We start from the raw sequence: 26,746 nt of genomic DNA, 5'->3' as shown, positions 1-26,746 counted from the left end.
TTCACTATATGTGAAAACATGCGTCATGTTCATTAACAACTAGGATGTGTAGGAACATCAAAGCTGTATTCGAGATAGGTAAATCAGGTTGAACATGCATTACCACCAAACAAATACCCCGCACTATTTAACACTTTATGCTGCTTATGGCATTTTAGACAACATAAAATCAATTCCGGGAATCGTAACTCCTCTTTAAATGAGTTTATTAGAAACTCAAACAAGCATTGGCATAGCCAATAGGTCTCGCCTTTGGGACCTTATAATTGTTTAGCCATGCAACAGTTGCATAACTAAATACTTATAAGGTCCCAAAAGCGAGACCTATTGGCTATGCCAAGCGGCCGTGGGGCCACGAAAGTGATAGCGATCGCGAACAAACATCAAAGCGGGCCGGGAAAGTGAAAGTAATCGCGGTAAAAGCGGCGCGCGCGCCCGCGCACATGCACTGTAGCTCTAGGCTGGCCTGGTAGCACTTTTTGGAGCCCTCTCAATAAGTCTCGCCAGACCAGCGCATGCGCTGGGTCAGGCGAGACCTAAAAAGGAGATAGAGGATAGTAATCGCGGACACACGCTGCTCCTACGCAATGACTCCCCTAATGAAACTCATTGTGCTCTCACAGCGCCGCAAAGGAACACGCGCTACATAAAATCAGGAATAAAAAAAAAATACATAACACTGACTTAGGAGCTGGAGAACAGGGTTCGAGTCTCGGCATGGGCTGTATTAATTATAAATAAATAAACGGAGATGAGAGACAGATAAAACAAGCGCGGTCGCGAAAGTGAAAGCGACCGCGCTGGGTTAATTAGTAACCTGATCCTGGCTGGAATGCAGCTGGCACACTGCGCACCGCTGCTCTTCCGCTCGCTCACGAGACCCATAGGCCATGGGAGTGAACGTTTAGAGGAAAGGCAGGACATGCACCCGTCTTTGGCCATTTGCTTGCTTTCATTATTGAAAGCCACACGCAAAGGCCAATGGAATGTGTGGGAGGAGGCTGACTCACATGGAGAAGTCTCTTGGAGTCTGGAGTGATTCCATGAGGCCCTCTCCTAGAGCAACGCATGCGCGCTGCGCTAGGCTCGACCTAAAAACGACTTATCTTGCTGCTGATCAGAAAAGAAAGAGGAAGAGGAAATAGCGTGAAGGGACAATGCTGACTGGCTGGAGTGCGGACAGCCAGAAAGGACACCTGTTGAGACTTTGTGTTTTCCCTATTGTTCATGGGAAATGTAGTTGGTTACTGTGTTAAAAAATGTGCTGCTGTGGTAAATAACGCGAAGGAAGAAGGCATAATCTGAGCCTCCGGTCCTGACACAGAATTTGGTTCTCCCCGCCACATAATTCCAGTGACCCTGGTAATAAATAATTACAAAATACCAAGAAATATTTTTAGAATTGTCCATTTAAAGGACACACTCAAGGACTCTGCTGGTGACACCCTCACATTACCTTTCAAGAAGAATAAATCTTTGCCACCGTGGACTTCCAAAGACTCCATCAGTTATAGCATATACTGGCTTCCGAACGGGGGGTGATATAGGGTGAGTTCTTTTTTTTTATGGCCATCACGACCATTAGTGCTGCAAGTGCCATGGCTCTGCAGTCAGGGGTGTTATTGGCCACTGCACCCCGATTATAGTATTCCTAATACAAAACAAGCATTTGAAATGCAATAGGTCTTGCATTTGTTAGATTTAGAGCTATTAGCACTGTAATGATGTTTTTGACTTATGTGTTTGTTTTGTAGTGTAGTGTAGTGGTTGTATGTGGTGTGTAGTAGAATTCAGTGTGTTGTATTAGAATTGTTTATGTGGTGCTGAATTGTGTGTTGTGTAGTGTATTTGTGAAGTAGAATTATGTGGTATGGTGGATAGATGGTGGTGAGAGCTGTAGAGAATGGATAGAAAGGACGAATTTGTGGTATATGTAGTTTATGGAGGTAGCTGTTATTAATATTGAGAGAGAGGAGGAGAAATAGTGTGTGAGAAAGAGAAAGAAGGGGTGCAAAAGTACTAGTTGGTTAAAGAGGTATTTTTGTTTATTAGAAGATAGGTTAATAAGAGTAGTGTTTGTGTTTTATTAGGTGCTAGTTTAAAAATGTTTGTGTATGAAACTGTCGTTTCAACTCAAGTGCGTATCTCGTAAAGATAAACATACCTGGAGCAGAGATTCTCCTATTCAAAAGATCTTTTCTGAACTTGGGCATTTAAAGTGTAGACTGTGATGCCTGTATTAGCATGCACATAATGAAAAATTGTGAGTGCTTAAAAATGAAAGTGAATTGTGGTTGAACTTTTCCTCATGCTGCCCATGCCTGTATTTGAAATCATTATGGTTGTTTTTCCGATGAGATCATATAATTCCGACTTCAAACGGAGCCGAATGCGTTCCCCATTTTAACCCGTTAACCGCGGTGCAAATTCCGCCGCGGTGCGGGACTTTTAATGAGTGGGCGGGGTCGCGTCGGCCAACGGACATGCGCAGCACAAGCCAGGTAGTGCTCGCGACGGCCGTTGGCCGTCGCACGCAGGGAACGGGTTGATCGCCATCCCGCGAAGATGCTCACCGTGACTGTAAATACAGTGTTTGCATACACATAATAAAGAATGCTGAGTGCTCTCGGAAGTAAAAGTGAATGTTAACCGAGCTTTTTGTTTTTGTAAGTCCGCCATCCCACAAAGTTTTTCACGATGACTGTTACTGACATATTTGCGTGCCCATAATAAAGAGTGCTGAGTGCTCTCAGAAATGAAAGTGAATCCTAACCGAGAATGCTACACTTCTTATTTAGTACATCCGTGCCTGTGTTCAAGTCATTCAAGAGCCGCTTACCGACTGGATGTTTTTATCCCCGATTCAAACATCACCGCACTTATCCGCCATACTATTTGCCGCCCAGCGAAGTTGTTTACCCACGTGACTAGGTTGGTATTTATCCAATAGAAATGAACGCACATGGAGCGGGGCAGGGAGGAGCGTAGAACAGGCAGTAACACAAAATGAGCAGAAAAATGTAAGATAAAGCGCGGCGCTCGTGAAACAGGCGCCGCACTGAAAGTTAAAGTATGTTCCGGGTAATCAAAAAAATTAAGGTGGGCGAAACAACGCAGAACACCTTCCCCATTTTAAGAGCCATCCTGCAAAGGTGCTCAAGGTGACTGTAACTACCACGTGTACATAATAAAGAATGCTGAGTGCTCTTGGAAGTAAAAGTGAATGTTAACCAAGCTTTTTGTTTTTCTAAGGCCGCCATCCTGCTAAGGGGTCCACAATACTTTTAGTGCCATTTTTGCATGAACATAATAAAGAGTGCTGAGTGCTCTCGGAAATGAATGTGAATGTTAATCAAACATGCTATGGTTCTTATTTAGTAAGTCCGTGCCTATATTCAAGTCATTTAAGAGTCGCTTACCGATTTAATGTTTTTATCCCTGATCAAACATTGCCGAACGTATACGCCATAATTGGTTCCACAAAGGTGTTAAGCTACTAAATTAGGTTTGAATGTATCCAATAGTAATGAACGTACACGCGTCGGGGACGGGAGGAGCGTAGAATAGGCAGCAACACAAAACGAGCAGGGAAGTTAAATATGAAGCACATCGCTCGTGAAATAGGAGCCGCTCTGAGAGTTAAAGTATGTTCCAAGTAATTAAAAAATGGAGGTGGGCAAGATGCGCCGTGGTGAAGAAATAAAAGGTGTGGTAGCCATACTTAAAGATAGAGCACGGACTGCCGCGCTGCAACAATTACAAAAAAGAGTTCGTCCCAACAACAGATGAAGAATGCAAGCAGAAGGAAACTGTAGTTGGGCGGTGCTCCTTTGCAAAAAACAGAAGTGACATATTGCTGTGTGAACCACTTAAGAGGCAGCAAAGAAGAGTGACACTGGACTGAACCAATGGTAAGCAGCAGGCGGGAGCAAAGTCCTTTATTCAATACAAGAGGTCTTTCAGAAAGCGCATGCGCACAGCCTTGACTCGGCCTAAAAAGGTCAGCTGGGGCCTATTTCTTGCCATTAGAGCTCAACAGTGTGCATGTAACAGTGCCCAAACTACAGGGGGATGGGGGCGACGTGTTTTGTGAAGGCCCAATCAAGAGGACAGAGCACACAACCTGCTCCACAGGACTTTCAAACAGCTTGTCAGCGGTGAGAGCTGAAGGATGTGCACACAGGTGTGCAATGCAGGTAATTTTGTCTCTATGCTTCCACTGTGCTCTACTTAGGGTCCGATTCCAGTCGGAAGGACTCTGAACGACGTTCGGAGCCCTTCCGCCCGCATCGGAATGTGCCGGCCGGATTCCTTTCCGACCGAGCCATTCCGATGGGCTCGGTCAGAAAGGAATCCAGCTCGGATTTCTGGATAGCTGGCGACAAGCTCAGAGAGCCCGTCCGCCGTCCGGAAATCCTTCAGTACTCCCCCGGCCGCCTCTTTACGACCGAGGGAGTACGATGGCAGTTTCTCATTGCCTTTTTGTGCCGGTCTTTCCGGCACAAAAAGGCAGTTGGAAACTGTCTTTGGGGATCCCCAGTAGGGCCGAATGGTGAATGATGAATGGCGGCACCTATGGTGGCCCTGTGTAGATCCCTGCACCCGGTGGCAGGCACCCTGGGGTGCCGGCCACAGGGTGCAGGGATGGACTGCACCCCTCCATTGCACAATGCGGGCATGCATCCCGCCCGGAATGCATGCTCCCATTGTGTGAGATACGATTGCGACCGAACAGGGTGCGGTCGCATCGTACCTGCAGGGCCGTGACCGACGACATTGGAATCGGCCCCTAGTGTTGTCCCACCGCCCCTGGGCTACTTACAATCAAACTAAAACCTTTACAGAAAGGAGAGCACAATTTTTTAATTCGTTGTTTATTTCATAAATCCATTATTTCCTCCAGAAAACATTCCAAAAAACAATCCAGCTGACGTGTTTCATCCAATGTGGACATCATCAGGGCTCAAAACTTCACGTAGAACGTGTGTTCTGTTTTGCCTCTTTGGGTGTAGACCACAGGCCCCGTGTTAAGGTCCTTATCTGTAGTCCTACGCGTTCCCTGTAGGTATCACTGGTAATACAGATGCAGTGGCACCAGGGCCATACACTATGAGGGGCCAACTAAAACCCAATTAGAGTTCTTTTAATATCATTCCTTGCTTGCATTGGGGCCCAGTTAAGATTTGTAGTTAAAGTGTTGCTTTAGGCCATTGAACAATGAGCCAATAGAGGGGAGAACTGAAACAGAGGAGACACCCTAGTTCTAGTGTCAGAGAGATGGGAGGGAGGGAGATAGGACACAATGGGAGCCCATGTTTTTAACAAAGGACAAAGGAGACAGCTTGCTTTGCAAAGCAGTGGCTATCATTAGTGAAGTAGGGACAGGAGCACGAAGGTTCAATGGTCAGGGAGGCCCACTGCATCACAATTATGACTGTTTTTCTTTAACAATTGGGTATGGGGATTCATTTCCTTGCTAACAATTGAGCCAAGAGCACCTTTGCTGCAAAAAAGAGGGCAACATGTTGGAGCTCTGTTTTTTCATGAAAGGGAGGAGATGTGGCCTAATGGTGAGAGTTGTTGACTTTGGAACTGAGGAACCATGTCCAAGTCCCAGCATTGGACTGGGAAAATCACTTAATCACCCAGTGCCTGTAACAAAAATTGAATCTGACCTTGTGTAATTTAACTTGTGCTAATGTAAAGCACTCCAATGTCCTTGGGCAGAGTGTGTGCTATATATTACTCAAAAAGGGACAGAGAGGGGACGTGGCTTGGCAGGCTAGCATGGCGGACGCAGCTTAGTTGAGCTCCGTCCATCCACGCCATAATCCGCCTGTTATCTGCCCAAAATCCTGCCTAGAGACTACACATCTTAACGTGCCGACTGCCCGTGCATCCCTGGTGTGAGGAGATCATCCCAGCGGGACTGCGCTGCGGTATTCACCGGATCTCTCGCCTGGTGCACCTTATGCCGATACTGCCATCGCGGCTTGTCCGGAGCTTACGGGACAGAGCTGCTGTGGCGGACCCTGCTTCGGGGTCTGGAGGCGAGATGCCGAGGGAGTGACCGCCCTGTGCCCCCCCTCCGTGAGAAGCATCGCTGCAGAGGTTGTGCCGGTGCAGAGGAGTCGCCGCCCCTCTCCCCTCGCTCCGGAGCCGCCATTTTCTCTGAGCGGCGCTGGTGATGCGGCTGCACTAATTCTGGCGGAAAGACGTTGGTATGAAATTTCAATTCAGTCAAGGGCGGGGGTGCCGGAGCTGGCGACTCGCCGTGGCAATGAATGCCGGCATTCATATCCGGTCACTCTCCCACACGTACACTGAAGCTTTTGCTCAGCTCCCCCTGGCATTCCTGCTATAACTGACAAACTGACTACTCACCAGCCATCACTTAGATGACCCCTACGGCTCTTACCATACCTCGTGGAATTTTACACCACCATAACCGTTCCAAAACAACAACCCGGTCCTGAAGATGATCCAGATCTAAAGGATCGAAACGCCGTCGACCATTCAGCGCCACATTACAGCGCATTGTTTACCATGGTTCCACCAAATGATTGTAAAATTTGTTGAAAGCAATATCTGAACCATCCTTCACTGTATATATTTTTTCGCCTTGAGCCTTTCTCGCTGTAACACACATTGCCACTTGCGTCGCCACTTGTCTTGCCACTTGCACTTTTTAGCACCAAGTTCAATGTCGGGTTGTTTTTATGCATTTCCTTGCCTACAGTGCTGATACAACTGTACTTGATTGTATTTAAAATATATGATGCCTTGTGCACTTCCCAAAAATCAATGACCAAGAGTCTTTCTTTTTCTGCTCTGCAATGTTCTTTGACATGCTCAGTCTAAACCGTCTCTCATAATTATACCATTTGTGATATTGTTGTTTATTCTCTCATTGGTAAGTTGCAACACCGGATTGAGGACTACATATGGGATAGTAAAAAGGCACATATGGCAAAGAAACAAGAGTGCCTCACTGTGGCGGAGGGTGGCTTGGGTATTCCCCATTTGGTTTGGTATTATCAGGCAGGGCTGCTTAGATACCTGGTAGAGTGGAATAGGCCTTGCACTGAGAAGCACTGGAGTTTTATAGACCTAGCAGTAGCGGTGATTCACATTTGGCAAATGCTGTAGCTATTCAAGCAACACCGGTTGCCAGGGGTTTACATCTCCCTAGTAGTTAGGGTGACAGGAGGGACCTGGGACAGAGTGCAGTTGACAAGAAAGCTTTCCACTTGCATATTAAAACAGACACCTATCCCAGGGAACCCCGATATTCCACCGGCTCTACAGGAGACTGAATTCCTACCATGACAAGAAGCCAACTGTAAGAGGATGGGGGATTATTTTGACTACAATGGCCTAATGGACTTCTTGCAGGTCTAGTCAAACTACGGCATTCGCTCGAGTGAGCATTGGCAATACGTTGCCATTCGACACTGTGTTATCCAACCACATGCCAGTCGGCCCCTTATGCCTTATAAGAAATGGCGCCTCACATGCCACACAAACAATGGTCTTCTCTCTGATATTTATGCTTTCCTTAACACCCCAAAGGCCAACACAAAGTCTCCTGCCCAGCGGGGGTGGGAACTGGAGTGCATCCGTGGCTTTAACCCTAAGAAATGGTCCGACATTCTGCACAGAGCTCGCACATCTACATATAGCTCCTCAAGAAAGGAGACCTTGCTTAAAATTATGCTTTACAGGTATTACACCCCAGCTAGGATAGCTAAATGGAAACAAGGCAGGAATGATGGATGTTTGAGTCAGTGCGGCCACTCAGGTACAATGACACATTCTCTGTGCTTAGCAAGAGGGCGAGCTATTTCTACTCTTGCTCTTTGTGCAGCTAAGCAGGTCATTTGGTCCCAATGGAGCACAGACAAGACACTGACGTGCTGGATTGGCAGCACAAGCTCTGGAAACTACTTAGTATTGGGAAACTGGCGATGATAGTAGACTACAAACTGCTGTAATTAGACAAGATGATTGTTAGCTCTAAATTTTAAGGAACTCTCCTGTCCAGCATACTTGCGAATACTTTACATCACACAGCTCGACCATGGAGCTGAATGAGGTGAGGAAGCGGAGATTTGGACAATGGTGCTCATCCCTGGGCCTGAAGCCATTGCATCCTCCGGCAGCACGTGTCATCAAGCACACCCTTCCCTTTCTTTTCCTTGGATAGTCCTTTCCACCCACCTCCACTAGCCTACACTCCCCTCCTTCCCCCCTACCGGGTTTATTTCCTTTCTCCCTCCTTTCTACCTCACCGGCCAATGGATGTAGGTGAGGGTACTGCCCTGGATCGTTTGTTTTCTGAAATCTAAAAAAACAGATTTAAACCTAATAAGCTTTATGTGAGATTTATATTTCACTATCCCCCACCTGCAGCTCAAGATGCAAAATTGTAGTTACATGTGATCCTGTATTAAAGGCATTACAACACAAATTTAAATATGTAGTTTGGTAAGGGTAAGATGTCACAAAAGAATGCTTTTGTTATGCCTTTCGAAGTTTGGATCCCATGGATGTTTGCCGCTATCTATATAGCCACTGAATCAGATTCAAATGAATGGAGGAATAGAGGTGACAGAGGACATCTGGAATGTACCTGGTTTAATATGAGTACGTTTGGAGAAACAAAAGGTACAAGTAATGTTGGCAGTGGGATTTGTCATAAAGCCAGTGTATTTTTACCATGAAATCTTGCCTCAGACCTTCCCTGGGTTCTCAGTTCCAAAACCAATTACAGTCCCCCCAGTATTCAAGCTTATAGACCCATCCCACCTTTGCCTTCCTCTAGCCCATAGTCACAGTCCTTATTCAGGGCAGACACCATCCTGGAATGGATATACCTTCGTATAAAATTAATTATACTAATAATATTACGGAAGACAAACCTCTTACATGAACTGCAGACGACCTCCACTCTGAACGTGAACTAACATTAAACCTTGATTCTATCAACAGATGCTGAAAAGGCCTTAAATATAGCCCTTCCAAATACCTGAACATATCTAGGGAGAGAGAAAACTAAGATTACAACCCCAAAACCTGGGGGCACCTACTACATCTGGAGGCCTTTGGCTCATATTATTTAACTAGCCAAATATCCCGACTTGCTGTGAGCCTACATTCATAGACAATACTATGTTAAGACTAATCGTCGGCAGATTGGCCAACCATATTGTTAAACAATGATAATGTGCTCTCAGAAACATAAGTTCAACATGTCTGGCATTGGACTGCCACAGAAATTACAATTCTTAAATATAGGTTAAAATCTGGGACAAATTGGCACAAGTGAGTGAGGTTTATAACTGTCTTTATGCGCATTTGGCACTACTGCATGGCATCACCAATGTCAAGGGACTAATCACACATACTGCTAGGTGGCTACCAACATCATTGGCTGTGGTCAAATTATGTATCCTTAGGTACTGGCTCCAACCAACTATGATCTCAGAGCACAAACGGCTACTGGAATTACAGTGTACAGATCATTGTGAACAGACAGTATATAATGTAACAGAGCAGCTACACATATACAATAAGATAAGGAGACCCTTCACAGCCATGGCCTGAACACCTAGCACGGTGCCTGCAGCTTGAGGAGGCTCTGTGGCGCCAACGCCATCCGGCATTACCTACCCCAGAGTTGGGCTCTCCAGACCTACTCCGAGCCGGTGTTTACCTCTAGGGCCCTTGAGGTGTCTAGAACCGAGACGGTGAAAGCCTGCCTTGAACCTGTGTCCAGCAGTTGATGCACTGGCCGCCGTCGGCCAATCTTCTTCGATACAGCGTGGCTGCACTTCCTCCTGATGCCTCCACTGGACCCCTAGAGAGAAGTCTTCTCCTGCACTGGGGTCTCTGTGTGGGTTCTGGTTGGCAGGTATAAGAGAGACAAAAGTGGATTGGGTGCATGTTGCCTCTGGTAGCATTCTGGCACATTAATGTGAGGTCTAATTCTGAGCTGCCCGACACAGCCTGGTAGGACCACTCATACTTTGTTGATGCTCTGGGCCTAGTGCTGGGTGGTGGTTCAATTACTGATGCAATTTACTTCTGCAGGTAGGGATACATAAACGGTGATTGAGGGGACTGGCCTGCGACTGTTGAGCTTCCTTCCCCCTCACCAAGAGGTAATGTAATGTTGAGCTTCTCCACACCCCCAGCTGGGTAATTTGCAACCACTTCTCACTGTTGCGGCACTGCCACACAAAACTCTGCGAGAGAGTGTAGCAGTGCATAGAGCCTGTAATTCTGGTGGAAGGAACCTTGTTTGCCATTTCATATGACTTGGCAGCAATTGGCCCACAGGCAAACGGCATCATCATTCACTACTAACTACACTATGTAATGTGCAGTGACTGAATTTGTGCCCCTCTTTTTGTTTCCATCACAGTCTTTACAGAGGCTGCTTGTGCCACTGGGAAAACTTTTGGTGCCTATTAGTCTACTCAAGTCGTGGCTGGCCTCTGAATACTCTGTACTCTTCGCCATTGAGCTCAAGTCTGTGATTTGTAACATTGGAACTGACTTTTCCCTTACATAACCCTGTTGGATCTATTTTGGGGGGCTAGTTTCCACTGGGCAAATCACGGGCTACTTGCAAATTAGCTGTCTAAAGCAACTTCACAGCTGAAGTCTGTAAACATGGACCTATCTACTTCCTTTTCACCAGCAGTGTGCCCTGCTGGGAACCTTGAGGGTCCCTCAGATAAGCTAGATTTTATCTTGATGGCAAACACAGACGCTCGCTCTGCCCTGGAAGCCAAAGTTAATGTTTCAACAATTGACATTGCTGAAAATTAACATAAACTGGCAAAAAAGACCACTATGCATGCACTTACCATTGATGAATTGTGTCCTCGTACACTAGATTTCGCTCGACAAACCCAGTCACTCACTGAGTGATTGCGCTGTATGGAAGACAGGCTTGAAGATGTGGAGAGTCAGATGCACCAATATCATATTCAAATTATTAGCTTGCCCGAGAGCAGTGAGAGTGACAACGCCACTGGCTTCCTCGAGAACTTGGTGAAAAGTGAAAGAGCCTCAAGCCCTCTTTCACCACATTTCGTAGTGGAACAAGCCCAGAGTACCGTCGCAGTCCCAGGTCCCTGAGGCACTTCCCAGACCCATGGTGGACAAAATACTTAATTAGCGGGTCTGTGACGACATCCTGATGGCAGCCTGGTTGAAAGAATAGGTAATGCTGCAAAATGCCAAGTGATGTTTTTCCCCAGACTACACTCTAGCGATGCAACGCAAATGCTCCTCTTTTATGCAGATAAAAAAGAAGTTAAGGTCCATGGGTCTTACATATACACTGCTCATCCCAGCAAATCTACCAATCTCTGATGGCCGATGTTTGCCGTTATCTCCACTATGCTAACCTGAATTGTCCTGGGACTGGGTCAAGGCTTTGGCAAAGGAACCCATATTTAATTTGCTGCTACTTTCACTCCTACCCTACAGCTGAATCATGTCTCGGTTACAGTCTGTAGGGAACAGCAGCAGAGGTCCTCAAAGTTCCAGAAGGGATAACATAGTGGCGCCTCTGTCCCTGCACAAATTGTCTGCCACACCAAATTTGATTTTCACCGAATTCAGTGTTTCTTTTGGTGGTCCACCATCCGATGTGGTGGACCTTGATAAGTTGACGACCCTGTTGATCACTACACAATCCATAGAGGACTTGCTGTAATGTTTGTAATTCTTTTGTCACATTGAATTATTGGCAGTCGTTTACGATTAACATATTTAGTACCTTGTGTAAGTTATTTGTTTATTCTGGTAACCCCACATTCTTGAATGCTATGTTTCTGTGTAATGCAAAAGTGATGAGGGGACTATTTCCTGAATATCTATTGCTTTAGAGTCTAATATTCAGAGACTTATAGCGCCATGCCCTAATTTGGTATCATTTTAGAGCCCCCTCCTCATTGTATTGACACAGCGGGCCCAGATACCCTCTCTACATGTCTGCTCATGTCCCTTCTCATGTTGCTTTGCTTCCTTCACGCCAAGGAACTAGTCTTTGTCTCTAATATTAGAATATTATTGTAGATGGATATGTTGAGAAAGCTGTCCTTAAAGCATTAAACGTTTATGCTCTTTATGTAATTTTAGGCTATGTATTATGCTAGCCGTCCAACACTGCCTGCTACTATGTTTGCTGTCCTTCCTGAACACTCCGCCTTCCTATATTGGGGTCTGTTTGAGAGACCCATCTCTGTCATTAACCCATACAAAGAAATCATTTGGAATGTCAGGGGGATGAATTCTTTGCAAAAACAATATTGGATACACACTGCCATGACCCGCTGGAAGTCCCAAATTGATTTTCTCCAGGAAATTTGTCTGCTTACCTCCAAGGTCTCTAAACTAAAGTCTAAATGGTGGGTACAGGTGTGTGGTACAGGGTACTATGCATATGCGACAGGGGCTACGCTCTAGATTACAACTGGTGTTCCCTTTCGAGGTGGATGCTACCCATATTGATGAAGAAGGCCAGTATTTGTTTGTTAAGGGCTCCACCCACAGAAAGCCTTTAGTCCTAGGGGATTGTATGCTCCTAATGTTGACCAGGATACTTTTTGGTGTTGTATGTAGATGTGCCTCTCAGAGTAGGTCATATTTCTGGGATTATTGGAGATCTTAAATGTGTATTGGACATCTTTTTGGACAGCTCAGTGCCCCCATTTACCCCACCCGGCAGTACAGAATGCTAAAAGCTTCAAACAGTGGTTAGATCATTGGGTACTAGATGACACCTGGCACATTTATTACCCTTGTAGCTGTGAATACTCCTTCATTCCCATGTTTACAATATTTGCTCTCGCTTGGAAAGATTTATTTGTTCGTCAGATCTTCACACTCACATTTCTACTATATCTTACTGCGACAAGACCCTCTCCGATCACAACCCTCTATACATGGTTTTGAATTAGGGTAGGAACTTGACTCCTTTTCCAGTGTGGCGCCTGCAAGTAGGCATATTCGAAGATGTGGTTTTCCATCAAACACTCCAGGACCACATAGCTACCGTTTTTTTCATGAAAACAGCTGTATGTCTGCCTCCCCTCCTCATCGGAGTGTGAAACATTGAAAGTGACAATAAGTGGTTTATGCATTAAGACCACTTGGGCGTTACACAAACTATTACCAGAGAAATTTTGCGACTTGAGTCAGCTACATGGGACTTGGAACCGCTTATCCCTAAGAACCTATACAAGGTTGAAGATTTGCTTCCTTTAAATCTACCTATCATGAAAGAATAGAAACTTAGATGCCATGATTACTCTTTTACTTCTTTTTGGGCCATGAAGGAGATACATCTGGTTAACCCCAGTGGTGGCATATATCTCCTCTCTGCATAGCTCTGCCTTCTGAGGCAGATGCTTCTCAGTCTTCATCAGTGATGCTTTCCTAACATATTATGGTACGCTATTATCAAGCATTGGTACAGGTCCCTGTTGACATAATTGATGACTTTTTTTATACCAATATGATTGTCCTGCCACTCAGCTGAAGCTAAGCAAAAACAGGACCTGCTAATTACACAGCAGGAATTTGAAGTAGTCCAGCAAGATTTTCCATGTGGCAAAACCCATGGCTCAGATGAGATTCTGTCTGAGATTCACACAATATTATCCTAAAATAATTTACCATTAGATTACCCAGGCTTTATGGTGCATCCTTTGAAATGGATGTACCACCGCTGTATGCAGGAGCAGCGGTCAGGGCTGCCCGTTATTGCCACTAATGTCTGCTCTGGCCTTGGAACCTTCTGCTGCTACACTGCGGCTCCTTGGTATGTTCTGTAGGATAGCATTGACTCACACAATGCATGCAGCATTTCTGTGCACAGACCAATTACTGCTATGTGTAAAGGATGCCAGGTTGGACCTTTCCTCCATTCCATAGTTACTGGAAGAGTTTGCTATGACCTCTGGACTCTGAGTGAACTGGACCAAACTCTGTATTGTTATCACTAATCAGGATACAACCTCCCACAATACATCCAATTGGATACTCGATTATCACATGAGGCTGTATTTTTTAGATGCCTGGGAATCCATATTTATCATTCCACTGATGATCTTAGAGAAGACAACAAAGGTAGGGCAACCTGAGAGCTCCATGGACAAACTGCATTTTTGTCCTTTCTCCCGCTTGCAGTTATGGGTCAGGTAGCCCAGATCAAAATGGTAGTACTTCTGCGCTTGTTGTAGTTTTTTTGCTTATCTTCCATTACTCCTCCCTCGTTCTTTTTTAAAGGATCGTCTTAAGATGCTAGGTGATTTAATATGGCCTGGTGGGTGCCGTTATCCTGCCCTCTCTACTCTTAAACTGGCTTTGGATACTGGTGTCCTAGGCCTCCCTGATTTTGAGCAATATTATTTGGCCGCTCAGCTTCAATGAGTGTCCCAATGGTTGCCGGACCATTTTTTGCCTGAAATGGGGTTTTGAAACATGAATTACAATCATGTGTCAGCACATCCGCTGATGCTTCCTAAGAAGCACCTCAAATTCACTAATTAATATTAATGGCCATGACATGTCTCAATAGCTTGCCTATGCCTTTCCTGCCCCTCTTCTTGTACTTCCCACTTAAACAGGTTGGATTCGCTCCAGTCACTTCTGTTTCTTGATTGAACTGGGCTAGTCTACACTGAGGGACTTGTTTGTTAATGGTGAATTAACTGATTTCCCAGAGACTTATTTCACACTCAAGCCTCTGAACCCACCACACAGAAAGAATACCAAGTCTTGCACACTATGGGGGATGGCAGCAAGTTGTGGTGGAAGATTTCAAGACTTGCAGCAAAAGTCATGATCGTCTTCTGTGATTCCCCCTAAACTATTTCTATAGTGGTTTATTTTTATGTTACTATCCCATATTTCGGGTTAAACACATTTTATTCTATCTCCTGTTGTTTTGATTCCATCATAGCACCTACCGGGACTGCTCGGACACTGATATGACTCTTTTTGACTGCTGAATGAGGGTGGATGGTGGGAGTTGGGGATTTGTTGTTGGATGGAAGTAAATTGTGGTGGAAGAGTTCAAAACTCACAGTAAAAGTAATGATAATCTTCTATGATTCCCCCTAAACTAGTTCTGTAGTGGTTTATTGTTATGTTAATATCCCATATTTCTGATTAAACAGATTTATATCTTTCTACTGATGTCTTGATTCCATCGTAGCTCCTACCGGGACTGCACGGACACTGGTGTGACTCTTTTTGACTGCTGAATGAGGGTGGGATGGTGGGAGTTGGGGATTTGTTGTAATGGAAAATGAAAAAACTGCGAAAATTATTGTACCACGTACATGGTATTTGCTGATATCACTAGATGTAACAGGAACACCATCTTCTATACTTGTACTGCTTGAATTATGGATATTTATCATATTTGTGCTAATAAAAAAATTAAACAAAAAAAGATATGGAGACCCTTCCTCACACACAGGAAGACATGCCAATGTTAAATTGGGCAGCATAGAAGCAGATGCAAACCACTCATGAAATTGATTAAAGAAACAATCCAGCTCACTGACCCAGCTGACTTGCCGAACATTTATTTTTATAAGTAAAATAAGTCACACAGTGGCATAAGGAACATTCAGGCAGTGTAGAATAAGCTCCTCATTATCTTCCTGATTTGAGAGTTTCCCCTTACGTCCAGGGACATGAAGAATAAACACAGTGAATGATCATCACTAACCATAACAGCAAGTGATAATGAGTAACAGAAACTACAGCTTGTATAATGCCCAACACCGTAGGAACATTATAGATTACAAAATTAGCAGTGGGATAAACTACCTATAGCGGGGTTTTAAATCATTTCTTCTATAAATCAAGGCTTATCTCCAGTTCCAGGACCTCATTTATATATTTCTCTACTGCACACCACAGAATAGGTATTACTCTGTCTACTTCGCTTAAACTTATTCTTCTTTTAGGGCCAATGTGACCAGACCTATCACTCACGTCCCATGAACGTTTCCTTGCTAATATTGCTTTAAAGAATTTAATGTGGCGCATACTTTTGTATTTTACTTCTTCATATATGTAGAACCATATGCAAATGTTTAAGCATGCTGAAAATGTAAGATTTGCTTATTTTAATCCTTTTCTCAATAAAAACAAAATAGTTGCATAAGAAAAAAATACAAAAAATAAAGAGCAACCGAATCCCCAATTTTTCCATCCTAGTTAAAAGGTTGGATTCGGCTCTAAGATGGCAGCCACATACCAAGTTTTCGTGCTTTGTAACAAATAAAAAGGGACTGTAAGGTGGCATAGGCCAGCATTTGAGCACCACTGAGTTAGGCAACAGTAGACATATTTTATTCTGCAACAAAATGTGTTTTAATAAATGCAAGTTATGTTATTTGTTAATAATTGATGGAGCTTGTAATATAATACAAAAATAGGAAGAATTGCTTGTGTTCAATAAAATGAATCACGGAAAATGATGGGTTAGGGGGAGAAAACTAAAACAAGGAGTGAGCAAGCATTCGGATCTTTCCTCTACATTAGAGCGTGTTGGAGACAGGTCTCATGTCTGTGTGTGGCTGTTAGAGTGAAAATGTTGCGGAGGTCACCCAGGCAGGGCCACAGTTACTGGGCCTAGAGAGAGGGCACAAGTTGAGTCTGGTGTGAGTGGAAGTGCCTGCAGCTAACAAAATGTAGTGAGCCTGCAGGAGACTTGGAAAGCATGTTTGATGCAAAAATGTTCTGCCAAGATTCAGTTAGTAGTCGGATTAGGGATGGGCCGCAGAGTAGACTTGCAGAGCTGGACTTCAAACTGTACCTGCAAAAGTATGTGATGAGGCCAAAAACGGTGTATGGAAGAGTCTGCCCAGGAGATGGTTCGGAGCCTTGGGGACCCAAGGACTGGATAGGACAGCACAACACTGCCATGAAATCCCAGAAGAAAATTTCCTTAGGGCCACCACAGGCCTGACCATCTCAGCAGCCGAGGATAGAAAGTTAGATGGATATTAGATGGGAAAAAGCCATTACATTGCATGCGTAACAATCGCTTGCGATTACAGCGCGGTCGTTGCAATGACCGCGTTGTTACATCGCAGTACCATTACAACGCAAGTCGTTACAACGACTTGCTGTAGGGGACGTTCTAAGCTAAGGAATACCTTCCCTACTATTGCACACACCGGAGTTGGAATAGTAAATTATACTATTCCAACATCCAGCGCCCCCTACAGCAAGTCGTTCTAACGACTTGCATGGTAATGGTAATGCGATGTAACAACACGGTCGTTGTAACAACCGTGATGTAATCGCATGCGTTGTAAATGCATGCGATGTAGAAGTATATATTCATATTAGATATTTGTTGATCTGCCTGACTACTTTGAGTAATAAGGAGGTGACACCATACACGAAAACACTACTGACTTTCAAGGAAGTCGGCAAACTTTTTAAGCAAAAAACTCCTACTCTTTTAGGTTTCTCCCACTGAAAACATACTCACAAAACAAGTCGATGGGGCTAATGAAATTATAAATCTTAAAGATAATTATGAAATGCCAAACTAGCCACATCAACGAGCGTCTTCATACGCTGGCAGCAATGTCTATGAGTGCAAGGCACTTTCCGAGTAACCTTAACTCCTTTGGTGCGTCGGATGGTCGGGATCCGTCCGAAGCACCAGTGCTCATGTGCGTCGGACGGCTCCTGGCTACCCGCGCACATGGCACTGGAAATCCCTCTAGTGTGGGCACCAGAGGGATTTCTTAGAGCCCTAACAGCCTCAGGAGCTGGGGAAGGGCTTCCCCAACTCCCGAGACTGTTCTGCTCGTTTCAGAGAAATGACGATCAGCGTGCACCTCGCGCTTATGATTGTTTCTCTGAAACCAAAACTGAAATGAGCCAATAGGCTCATTTCCGTTTCACTTTCAATGTGCTCAGGGGGCTATCTGATCCCACGAGCACGTGGAAAGACAGGAGAGGTATCTTTTGGACAATCTCCCCTTTCCAATGATAGCTCTCCCTAGTGGATCTCTGCTTGGGGATCGCCTCAGGAGGACGATTTCCAAGCAGGGATCCACCCACACGACTCCAGGGCCAGTTGTTCTTGGGGATATTCAGTCTTTCTGGCCTTGCTGGGGGCAGTAGCCCCCAATCTGCCCCCACACGGGGGACAGAAAGCCCACTATGTGCCAGGGATTCTTTTCTTTTAATTGTATTTAGGTGTGGCGGCTGCCCGAGATGGGCATGCCAATGCCCCCATGCCCCCTACGAAATTCCACAGTCTTTCTGCCCTATTGGGTGGCAGATGGGGGCAATAGCCCCTGAACTGCCCCTGTGGGGGGTGCAGAAAGCCCACTAGGCACCAGGTATTTCTTTTTACACATAGGGGTTGGAGCTGCCCAAAATTTGCATGGCAATGCCCCCACCCCCATAAATGCAATTGCCACAGCTTTTCTGCCTCACCCGGGAGGGAGGTCAGAAAACCCACTAGGCACCAGGGTTTTTTTTTTTTAATACGTAGGGGTGGGGGCTGCCGAGAATGGGCTTGCTAATGTCCCCACCTCCATAAATGTCTTTCTGCCACCCCGGGCAGGCAGATCGGGGCAATAGACCCTTATCTGCCCCCTCCCCAGGTGGGTGGGAGGCTGAAAGCCCACTAGGCACCAGGGATATGTTTATGGGCATGCCAGTGAGAGGCCCCATAGGCAAGGGTTTCTCCCTTTTTTAGACACTCATTTTGGCTGTTTCAATTATATTTTTAGCCTCATCTGCACCCAAGCGGGGCAGAAAACCACTATAAACCAAGGAGAGTTTGTGTGTGTGTAAACTGGAGTTTGGCTGACGGTTTGCGTGTACTGACCTTTGGTTGGCATTTTGCTGGCTGTATGTGTGGACCTGCACTTGGCTAATGGTGTGGGGGACTCACGCTTGATGATGGTGTGTGTGGATTGGCGCTTGCCTGGTGGTGTGTGTGGTGTGGCGCTTGGCTGGCAGTGTACGTGGACTGGTGCTTGGCTGGCTGTGTGTATGGATGGTGCTTGGCTGAAGAGCTGGACTGACCGTAGCAGGCACAAGGCATTTCGCCGGAGGGGTGGGGGCTGGTTTTCTGGCCGTGGGGAGCGGTTTTGTCACTGGGGGCCTGTTTTGCAGCAGTACTGCAATATATGGCCCCAGTAACAAAAGCGGGAGAGGTGCTATTTACTAGCACGCCCCCCCAATCCCTGGGCCGGTCGAACAGCAATTTGCCAGGGCTGGTTGCTGCTCCCAGTCCGGTCCTGCTTCGCTGGCAGTCTGTGAGGATGGTGCTTGGCTAGCGTAGTGCGTGGGTGGCGCTTGGCTGGCAGTGTGTTTGGATATTGCTTGGGTGACTGTGTGCATGGATAGCATTTGGCTGGCGGTGTTCAAGGATGGCGCTTGGCTGGCCGCGTGCGTGGATGGTGCTTGGCTGGCAGTGTGCTTGGATGGCGCTTGGCTGGTGGTGTTTGTGGTTGGCAATTGGCTGAAGGTGTGAATTGATGGCGCTTGGCTGGTGGTGTGCGTGGATGGTGGTGTGCATGTACTGACTCTTGGCTGGCAGTGTGGCTTGCATGGATCTCCCAGTGTTTTCTCACCCAGAATCTCCCGCAAACCTCAAATTTACTTACAAAGTCAAATTTTCCTCACATTTCTGTTTGAGTAGGTTGTTGGATCACCGGGCAGGCACAAATTTCCTACTACCCAGCATCCCCCTTGGTCTCCTCAGAAAAATGATACCTCACTGGTGTGGTTGCCAAAAGTAGCATCAGCCTAAAAACATATAAACAAACTGCTCTTTTGGACCCACTTTAGGCCCCCTCAATCTCAACACGTTTTTGGCCCTTCCATGTCATAGGCACTTGGCCCATTCGCACAAGGAATCATTTTTATCAGGAGACTGAGAGGAACTCTGAGTGGTAGGAAATGTATGCCGTGCAGTGATCCCACAACTTCCCCACACAGATATTTTAGGAAAATGTGACTTTTTAGCTAAATTTGATGTTTGCAGTGCATTGTTGGAAGAAAAATGTTGGGGGATCAACGCAAGTCACGTTTCTATGTGAGAATGTTGTGGGAACACTGGGCAGACACATATTTACTACCACACAGCGTTACCCAAGGTTTCCTGATAAAAATGGTACCTCACTCATGTGGGTGGGCCAAGTACACGCGACAAGGCAAGGGCCCAGAATGTATTGAGGAGACATCAAAATGACCTAAAACAAAACAACCTGGTTTTGCAAGGGGGGGCATTGAGGTTTTTGGCCCCGGGATTGACAGCCATCTAGGGAAACCTACTGAACCCACACATTTCTGAAAACTAGACACCCAGGGGAGTCCAGGGAGGGTTGGCTTGCGTGGACCCCCCCCACCCCCCCACGGTCTCCTACCCAGAATTCCCAGCAAACCTCAAATTTAGCTGAAAAAAATCAAATTTTCTAGATCTTCCTGTGTGGGATCACCGTGCCAGCACAAATGTCCTACCACACAGCGTTCCCCTCAGTCTCCCGGGTAAAATTATACCTCACTTGTGTGGTTGTCAAATGCAGAATTGGCTAAAAACCTTTTTTTTATGTAGTGCTTAGAATTTGCTGTGCTATACCCTTAATCCTTATGTTCTTTTGCCCTTCCCAGTCACAGTTCCTTGCCCTACCAACACAAGTGAGGTATCATTTTACTCGGGAGACTGAGGGGAACGCTGTGTGGTAGGACATTTGTGCTGACACGGCGAACCCACACAGAAATATGTGGAAAATGTGATTATTTTTCAGCTAAATTTGAGATTTGCAGGGGATTCTGGGTAGGAAAAAGTTGGGGGATCCACGAAAGCCATACCTCCCTGGACTTCCCCGGATGTCAGCTTTCAGAAATGTGTGTGTTTGGTAGGCTTCCCTAGATGGCCGCCGAGTCTGGGGCCAAAAACCCTGGTGCCCCCTCCCTCGCAAAACAAGGTTGTTTTGTAGTAGGTAATTTTGAGGTCTCCTCAATATGTTTTGGGCCCTTGCCTGTCGCGGGTACCTGGCCCACCCACACGAGTGAGGTATCATTTTTATCAGGAGACCTGGGGGAACGCTGGGTGGTAGGAAATTTGTGTCCGCCCGGTGATCCCACAACTTTCCCACACAGAAATTTGAAATATTTTTTTTTTTCATCTAAATTTGAGGTTTGCAGGGGATTTCGGGTAGAAATGTGTTGGGGGTCCACGCAAGCCTTGCCTCCCTGGACTCCCCTGGGAGTCCAGTTTTCAGAAATTAGTTGGTTTGGTAGATTTCCCTACATGGACTCCGAGCCCGGGCCAAAAACCCCCACCCCCACCCCCCCCCCCCTGAAAAACCAGGTTGTTTTGTGATAGATAATTTTGATGTCTCCACAATACGTTTTGGGCCCTTCCCTGCTGCGGGCACTTGGCCCACCCACAGAAGTGAGGTACCATTTTTACGGGGAGACTTTGGAGAATGCAGGGTGGGTGGAAGTTTGTGGATCCACGCAGATTCCATAACTTTCCATCAAAGAAATGTGAGGAAAATGTGGTTTTTTTTTTAGAAAGTTTGAGGTTTGCAAGGGATTCTGGGTAACAGAACCTGGTGAGAGCCACCACACAAGTCACCCCAGTTCTGGGGTCCTGGGGTTTTCAAAAATGTATAGGTTTGCTAGGTTTCCCTAGGTGCCGGCAGAGCAAGGGTTCAAAATCCACAGCTAGGTAGTTTGCAAAAAAAGGGTCAGTTTTCACTGTAAAGATGTGGTATGTCCACATTGCATTTTGGCCTGTTTCCTGTCGCAGGACCTAAGTCTATCAACACAAGGGAGGTACCATTTCTAGCACAAGACTTTGGCCAATACAAGGTGGGTGGATGTTTGTGGCTTCCCGCAGATTCCAGAACTTTCCATCACAGAAATGTGAGGAAAATGTGTTTTTTTATACAAAGCTTGCAAGGGATTCTGGGTAAAAGAATGGTGAAAGCCACACAAGTGAGGTACCATTTTATCGGGAGACTTAGGAGAACACAGAATAGTAGAACAAGTGTTCTTGCCAATTGACTTTCTATGCATTTCTCGCTTCCAAATGTAAGAAAATGTGTAAAAAATAATTCAATTTAAAAAATGCCCTTTAATTCACATACTGGAGTAGGTAATCACATATACGGAGTTGTGCAAATAACCACTGCTTCTAAACTCCATAGGTTGTTCCCATTTCAAAAATACATAATTTTCGTTCATACCTATTTTTCACTCTTTATATTTTACTAACTGAATAGCTGTAAAGCCCGTACACAATGAAAAACCATAGCAAGGCGCAGCTCAGTTATTGGCTCTGGGCATTTCGGGTTCTTGGTGACCCTACAAATCCTATATACACCTGCAACCATAAGGCTCCAGTGGACATAATGGTATAATGCTTTTAAAAATCTGCCATACTTAGAAGAAGTTACAGGTGAAAATGCAGGCACAAATTGCTGGCTTTTTTTCAATTAGTTTTCAATATGTTTTAATTTCAACTGTTACTTTCAATAAGAAAACCTTTAAGGATCTACATAAATGGCCCCTTGCTGAATTCAGAATGTTGTCTACTTTTCAGAAATATATAGCGTTGTGGGATCCATTATTGGTTTTACATCAGTTTCTAGCACCTACAGAAAGGAGGTTAAAAGCACACAAAAATTGAAAAAATAGGCCATGTCCCATTAAAATGCCAAAACTGTGTAGAAAACGTTGATTTTCCAACAAAAGTCTGCCTGTTCCTGAAAGCTGGGAAGGTGGTGATTTTATCACCACGAAGGTTTTGTTGACACCATTTGCAGGGGAAACACCAGACACTTTCTTCTTCAGGACTTTTTTTCAATTTTTCACCAAAAATCCAAATTGTAGCTGTATTTTGGTTAATATCTGTGTCCCCTCCAGGAAACTCCACAAACCCTGGGTACCTTTAGAATCCTCGGGATGTTAGAAGAAAAGGACGCAAATTTGACGTGGATACCTTATGTGGATAAAAAGTTACAGGGCCGTGAACTACCCCAAATAGCCAAAAAAAGGGCTAAGCACTGGGATGGTGGGCGGAGACCTACAGCAATGGGGGTTAATAAAAAGCTCCAAAAAAAGCCTCATTTGCCATTTCAGTCGACCTCAGCACGCGACCATTCTGTACGCTCTTGTGAAGAAGAGGTGAGGCACAAGGACTTGTCACTCCACCGCTCAGTGAACAAAGGTAACAACAAGTCACATAATTAAGTACTCACCCCCAAGTCTTCGCGCACCGCAGCGTACTGCGCCTTAATTCGGTATCCCCGTCGATCCTCCAGTGGCACAAAGGGCTCGTCGGGGTACGATTCCCGCCAGAGTTTCAGAGCGGCGGATTCGAAGTCCGCCAGCACGCCGTCCATGTCAACGAGCACGCGCAGCGTCACCGGTCCAGACGCAGAGTTATTTGCATCAGCCGCTGTCTTGGAGGCTGTCGGGGGTGGCTCAGCAGGCTGCGCGGCCTCGTCTGAGGCTTGTTTCTCTGCCTCGGATGTATTGCTGTCCTTCGGTGCCTCTGGGGGTCCCGCTTGCGCACCCTCTCCCGGGGCTTCTTTCCCTGCCTCGGGTGTCTTACTGTCCTTCGGCGTGGCTTGGGGTCCCGCTTGCGCACCCTCTGCTGGGGCTTGTTTCCCTGCCTTGGGTGTCTTGCTGTCCGGGGATACCTTTGGTGGGGCACCAGCAGCTTCCTTGGACCCCGCAACTTCATCTATGCACTCATCCTCCTTATGCGCCGGAGGTCCCCCTGGCCCGGTACTCTGGGCTGTCTGTGATGGACTTGCAGCCTTAGCCTTGCTGGGCTTCGACGTGGCCTGGGAACTCTTCTTGGCTGTCTGTGATGGACTTACTGCAGCCTTACTCTTTGACGGGGCACGAGCCGCTCCCGGGACTTCATCTGCGCACTCATCCTTCTGCGTGTACGGGCACGGACACTCTTCTTCCTTCTCGGGACACTCTTCCTCCTTCTCGGGACACACTTCTTCCTTCTCGGGACACTCTTCCTCCTTCTCGGGGCACACTTCCTCCTTCTCTGGGCAGGGGCACTCTTCCTCCTTCTCGGGACACTCTTCCTCCTTCTCGGGACAGGGGCACTCCGCTTCACTGTTCTCTTTGGTGTCCGTGCATGGCAGAGATTCGGTCATGCGCAGCCGCGTGTCGCTGTCGTTGTTCATGGCTGCTGTTTGCCTTGCCCTCTGAGGCAGCGGGAGCAAGGGCTGTCACTGATTGAGCCGGGTGATTTGAGGGCGTCATAGGAGGAGGGGGTACACCGGACAGGATGGTCATAAAGAACCTGGGAGGGGGCGCATACGCCAGCCCAGGTGTTAAAGCGTGGTGAGTCATCTAATGTAATGCGTGCAGGTAAGGGAAGAAATTAACACAATAGCCTATTAATAGTTCCGGGGTTGGGTATGGTCACACCAAACCACCCCATCACGGCGAATTGTCACACATTACGCCTAGGCCTGGTGTTGGATTTTACCATACTGAATCCAGGTCCCCATTGTGCCTCCGGTTGTTTATTAATTGAGTCACGGAACCAGCAACAAACCACGACCATTCCCTTTCAGCTTTTTTGACCTAATTTAGCTTCTTAAAACCCGCCACCAGGTTATTTCTTCACTCAGACGTAACAATACGATATTTTGCATTGTTACATAGACCTAGTCCACCTATCCTAGCCAAGAAAAAATATTTAACAAGCATTTGCAATGCAACAGGTCTCGCATTTACGCAAGTTTGAGCTATTGGCATTATAAATGACAATGCCTTTTATTTATGTTTTTGTTTTTGAAACATAAATAACAAGCATTGGCATAGCCAATAGGTCTCGCTTTTGAGAGTTTATAAGTATTTAGTTATGCAACACAAAATCCTTGGTGCAACAACATCAACTGTTGCATGGCTAAACACTTATAAGGTCCCAAAGGCGAGACCTATTTGGCTATGCCAATGCTTGTTTACTATTTTGGCTGCTTGGGTAATAAGAATTTTAACACATTTTGCATCAACATATTTCACCTCTTTCACATATGAAAGGGTCAATAAATGAATTTACTAAATTCTTATTATGCAAACTCAGCATAAATAGTTTACATTTACTTTGCTCTGTTTTTTTCTCAGATACAAAATCGTTAGTTTCGTGCAGATTCTGGCATTAAAGCATCAAAAGTACTGACTGGGATGGTGGGGGAAGCAGAAACTTTGTTACCTTAGTTATAGATATAAAAAAAACGCATCCACATTGGAGTTCTAGTCAACAGCCTTCCTTGAGGGAGCTGCTGGAATTCTATTCAATGGTAGATCTTGTTCAGAGGGAGTGCAGGCTTTCGTGCCGCGTCTTCAATCATGAGCCACCAGGAGCAGGAATAGCCTTCAAGCTAGTGCCAGAGCCCTCTCACAGTGGGGCAGTTTTGGTATTGGGCCTCAGAAATTAAGACACTATTCCAGACGTCAAGTAAAGAAGACAACTGGGGTCGAGGGTGAAACTGAACTCAGACAAGACGGAAGTCCTCATCCTTGGACCATCTCCCTCTGCTTGGGACGACTCCTGGTGGCCCCCCGCCCTGGGCAGCGCGCCCAAACCAACAGACCACGCATGCAACCTGGGCTTCATCCTGGACTCCTCCCTTTCAATGACCAGACAAGTCAACGCCGTCTCATCATCATGCTTCAACATCCTACGCATGCTCCGAAAGATCTTCTGATGGATCCCCATCGAAACCAGGAAAACGGTCACCCAGGCACTCGTCACCAGCCGTTTGGACTACGGTATCACCCTCTACACCGGGACCACAGTCAGACTACAGAAAAGACTCCGACGCATCCAGAACGCCTCCGCACGACTCATCCTGGACATCCCCGTCACAGTCACATCTCCGGACACCTGAAAGACCTGCACTGGCTCCCCGTCAGCAAGAGAATCACGTTCCGACTCCTCACCCACGCACACAAAGCCCTCCACGACCTGGGCCCCAGGTACCTCAACAACCGCCTGACCTTCTACACTCCCACCCGCCAGCTACGTTCATCCAGCCACGCCCTCGCCGCTGTTCCACGCATTCGAAGAGCCACCATGGGAGGAAGATCCTTCTCCTACCTGGCAGACAAGACATGGAACTCCCTCCCCATCCACTTCCGTCTTACCCAAGATCACCTCTCCTTCAGGAAGCATCTCAAGACCTGGCTATTCAAGCAGTAGCGGCCCCCCCTTCCCCTAGCGCCTTGCGACCCTCCGGGTGAGTAGCGCGCTTTACAAATAGATTGATTGATTGATTGATTGAGGGTCAAGCAAACGGTGTGTTTTAAGTCCGGCCCTATGGCCGAGTCAGCACAAACTGAGTGCTTCCCAGAAGCCAGATTCAGCACACTACAAATCCAAATTACAATTCTTCATCTAATATAAAGGAAAAAATATCCTAAACCTTAGAAGCATCAAAAATGCAAAGATCAGGGTTTTCCAAAAGAGGACCTATTAAGTGAAGGAAGAAGGATTATAAGTAGATCAATAGAGCAACTTTACTAATCTCTATGCAATGCAGGCAAATAAATACCAGAGAAGAAAAACCCCTCAGCCCTTTCTGATAGGTGGTAGATTTGGTGACGCACAAAGGTCCTGATTTTGGAGATGAAATGGATGGCAGTAAAGGATTAGCCAAGAAATATGTTTAGAACAAGCATT

At 46.1% G+C, this 26,746-nt stretch overlaps 1 protein-coding gene across 2 annotated transcripts in view; it reads right to left on the bottom strand.

Annotated features, from left to right (window-relative positions):
* Positions 1 to 24,303, bottom strand: part of NT5C (5', 3'-nucleotidase, cytosolic) — a 314,989-nt gene extending 290,686 nt beyond the window's left edge. The window contains exon 1 of one of the 2 annotated variants that reach the window (XM_085617046.1): positions 23,289 to 24,303. In XM_085617046.1, coding sequence (XP_085473172.1) covers positions 23,289 to 24,239 — 951 coding nt within the window. In that variant the 5' untranslated portion in view covers positions 24,240 to 24,303. The remainder of the gene's footprint in view (positions 1 to 23,288) is intronic. The other variant, XM_085617047.1, reaches the window with a different exon arrangement.
* Positions 24,304 to 26,746: the final 2,443 nt, after the last annotated feature.

This window comes from Triturus cristatus, chromosome 7 (assembly GCF_964204655.1).
Source record: "Triturus cristatus chromosome 7, aTriCri1.1, whole genome shotgun sequence".
Classification (NCBI taxonomy): Eukaryota; Metazoa; Chordata; class Amphibia; order Caudata; family Salamandridae; genus Triturus; species Triturus cristatus.
The sequence above is the reverse complement of the archived record's forward strand: the minus strand, read 5'-3'. Positions and strand labels throughout refer to the sequence as shown.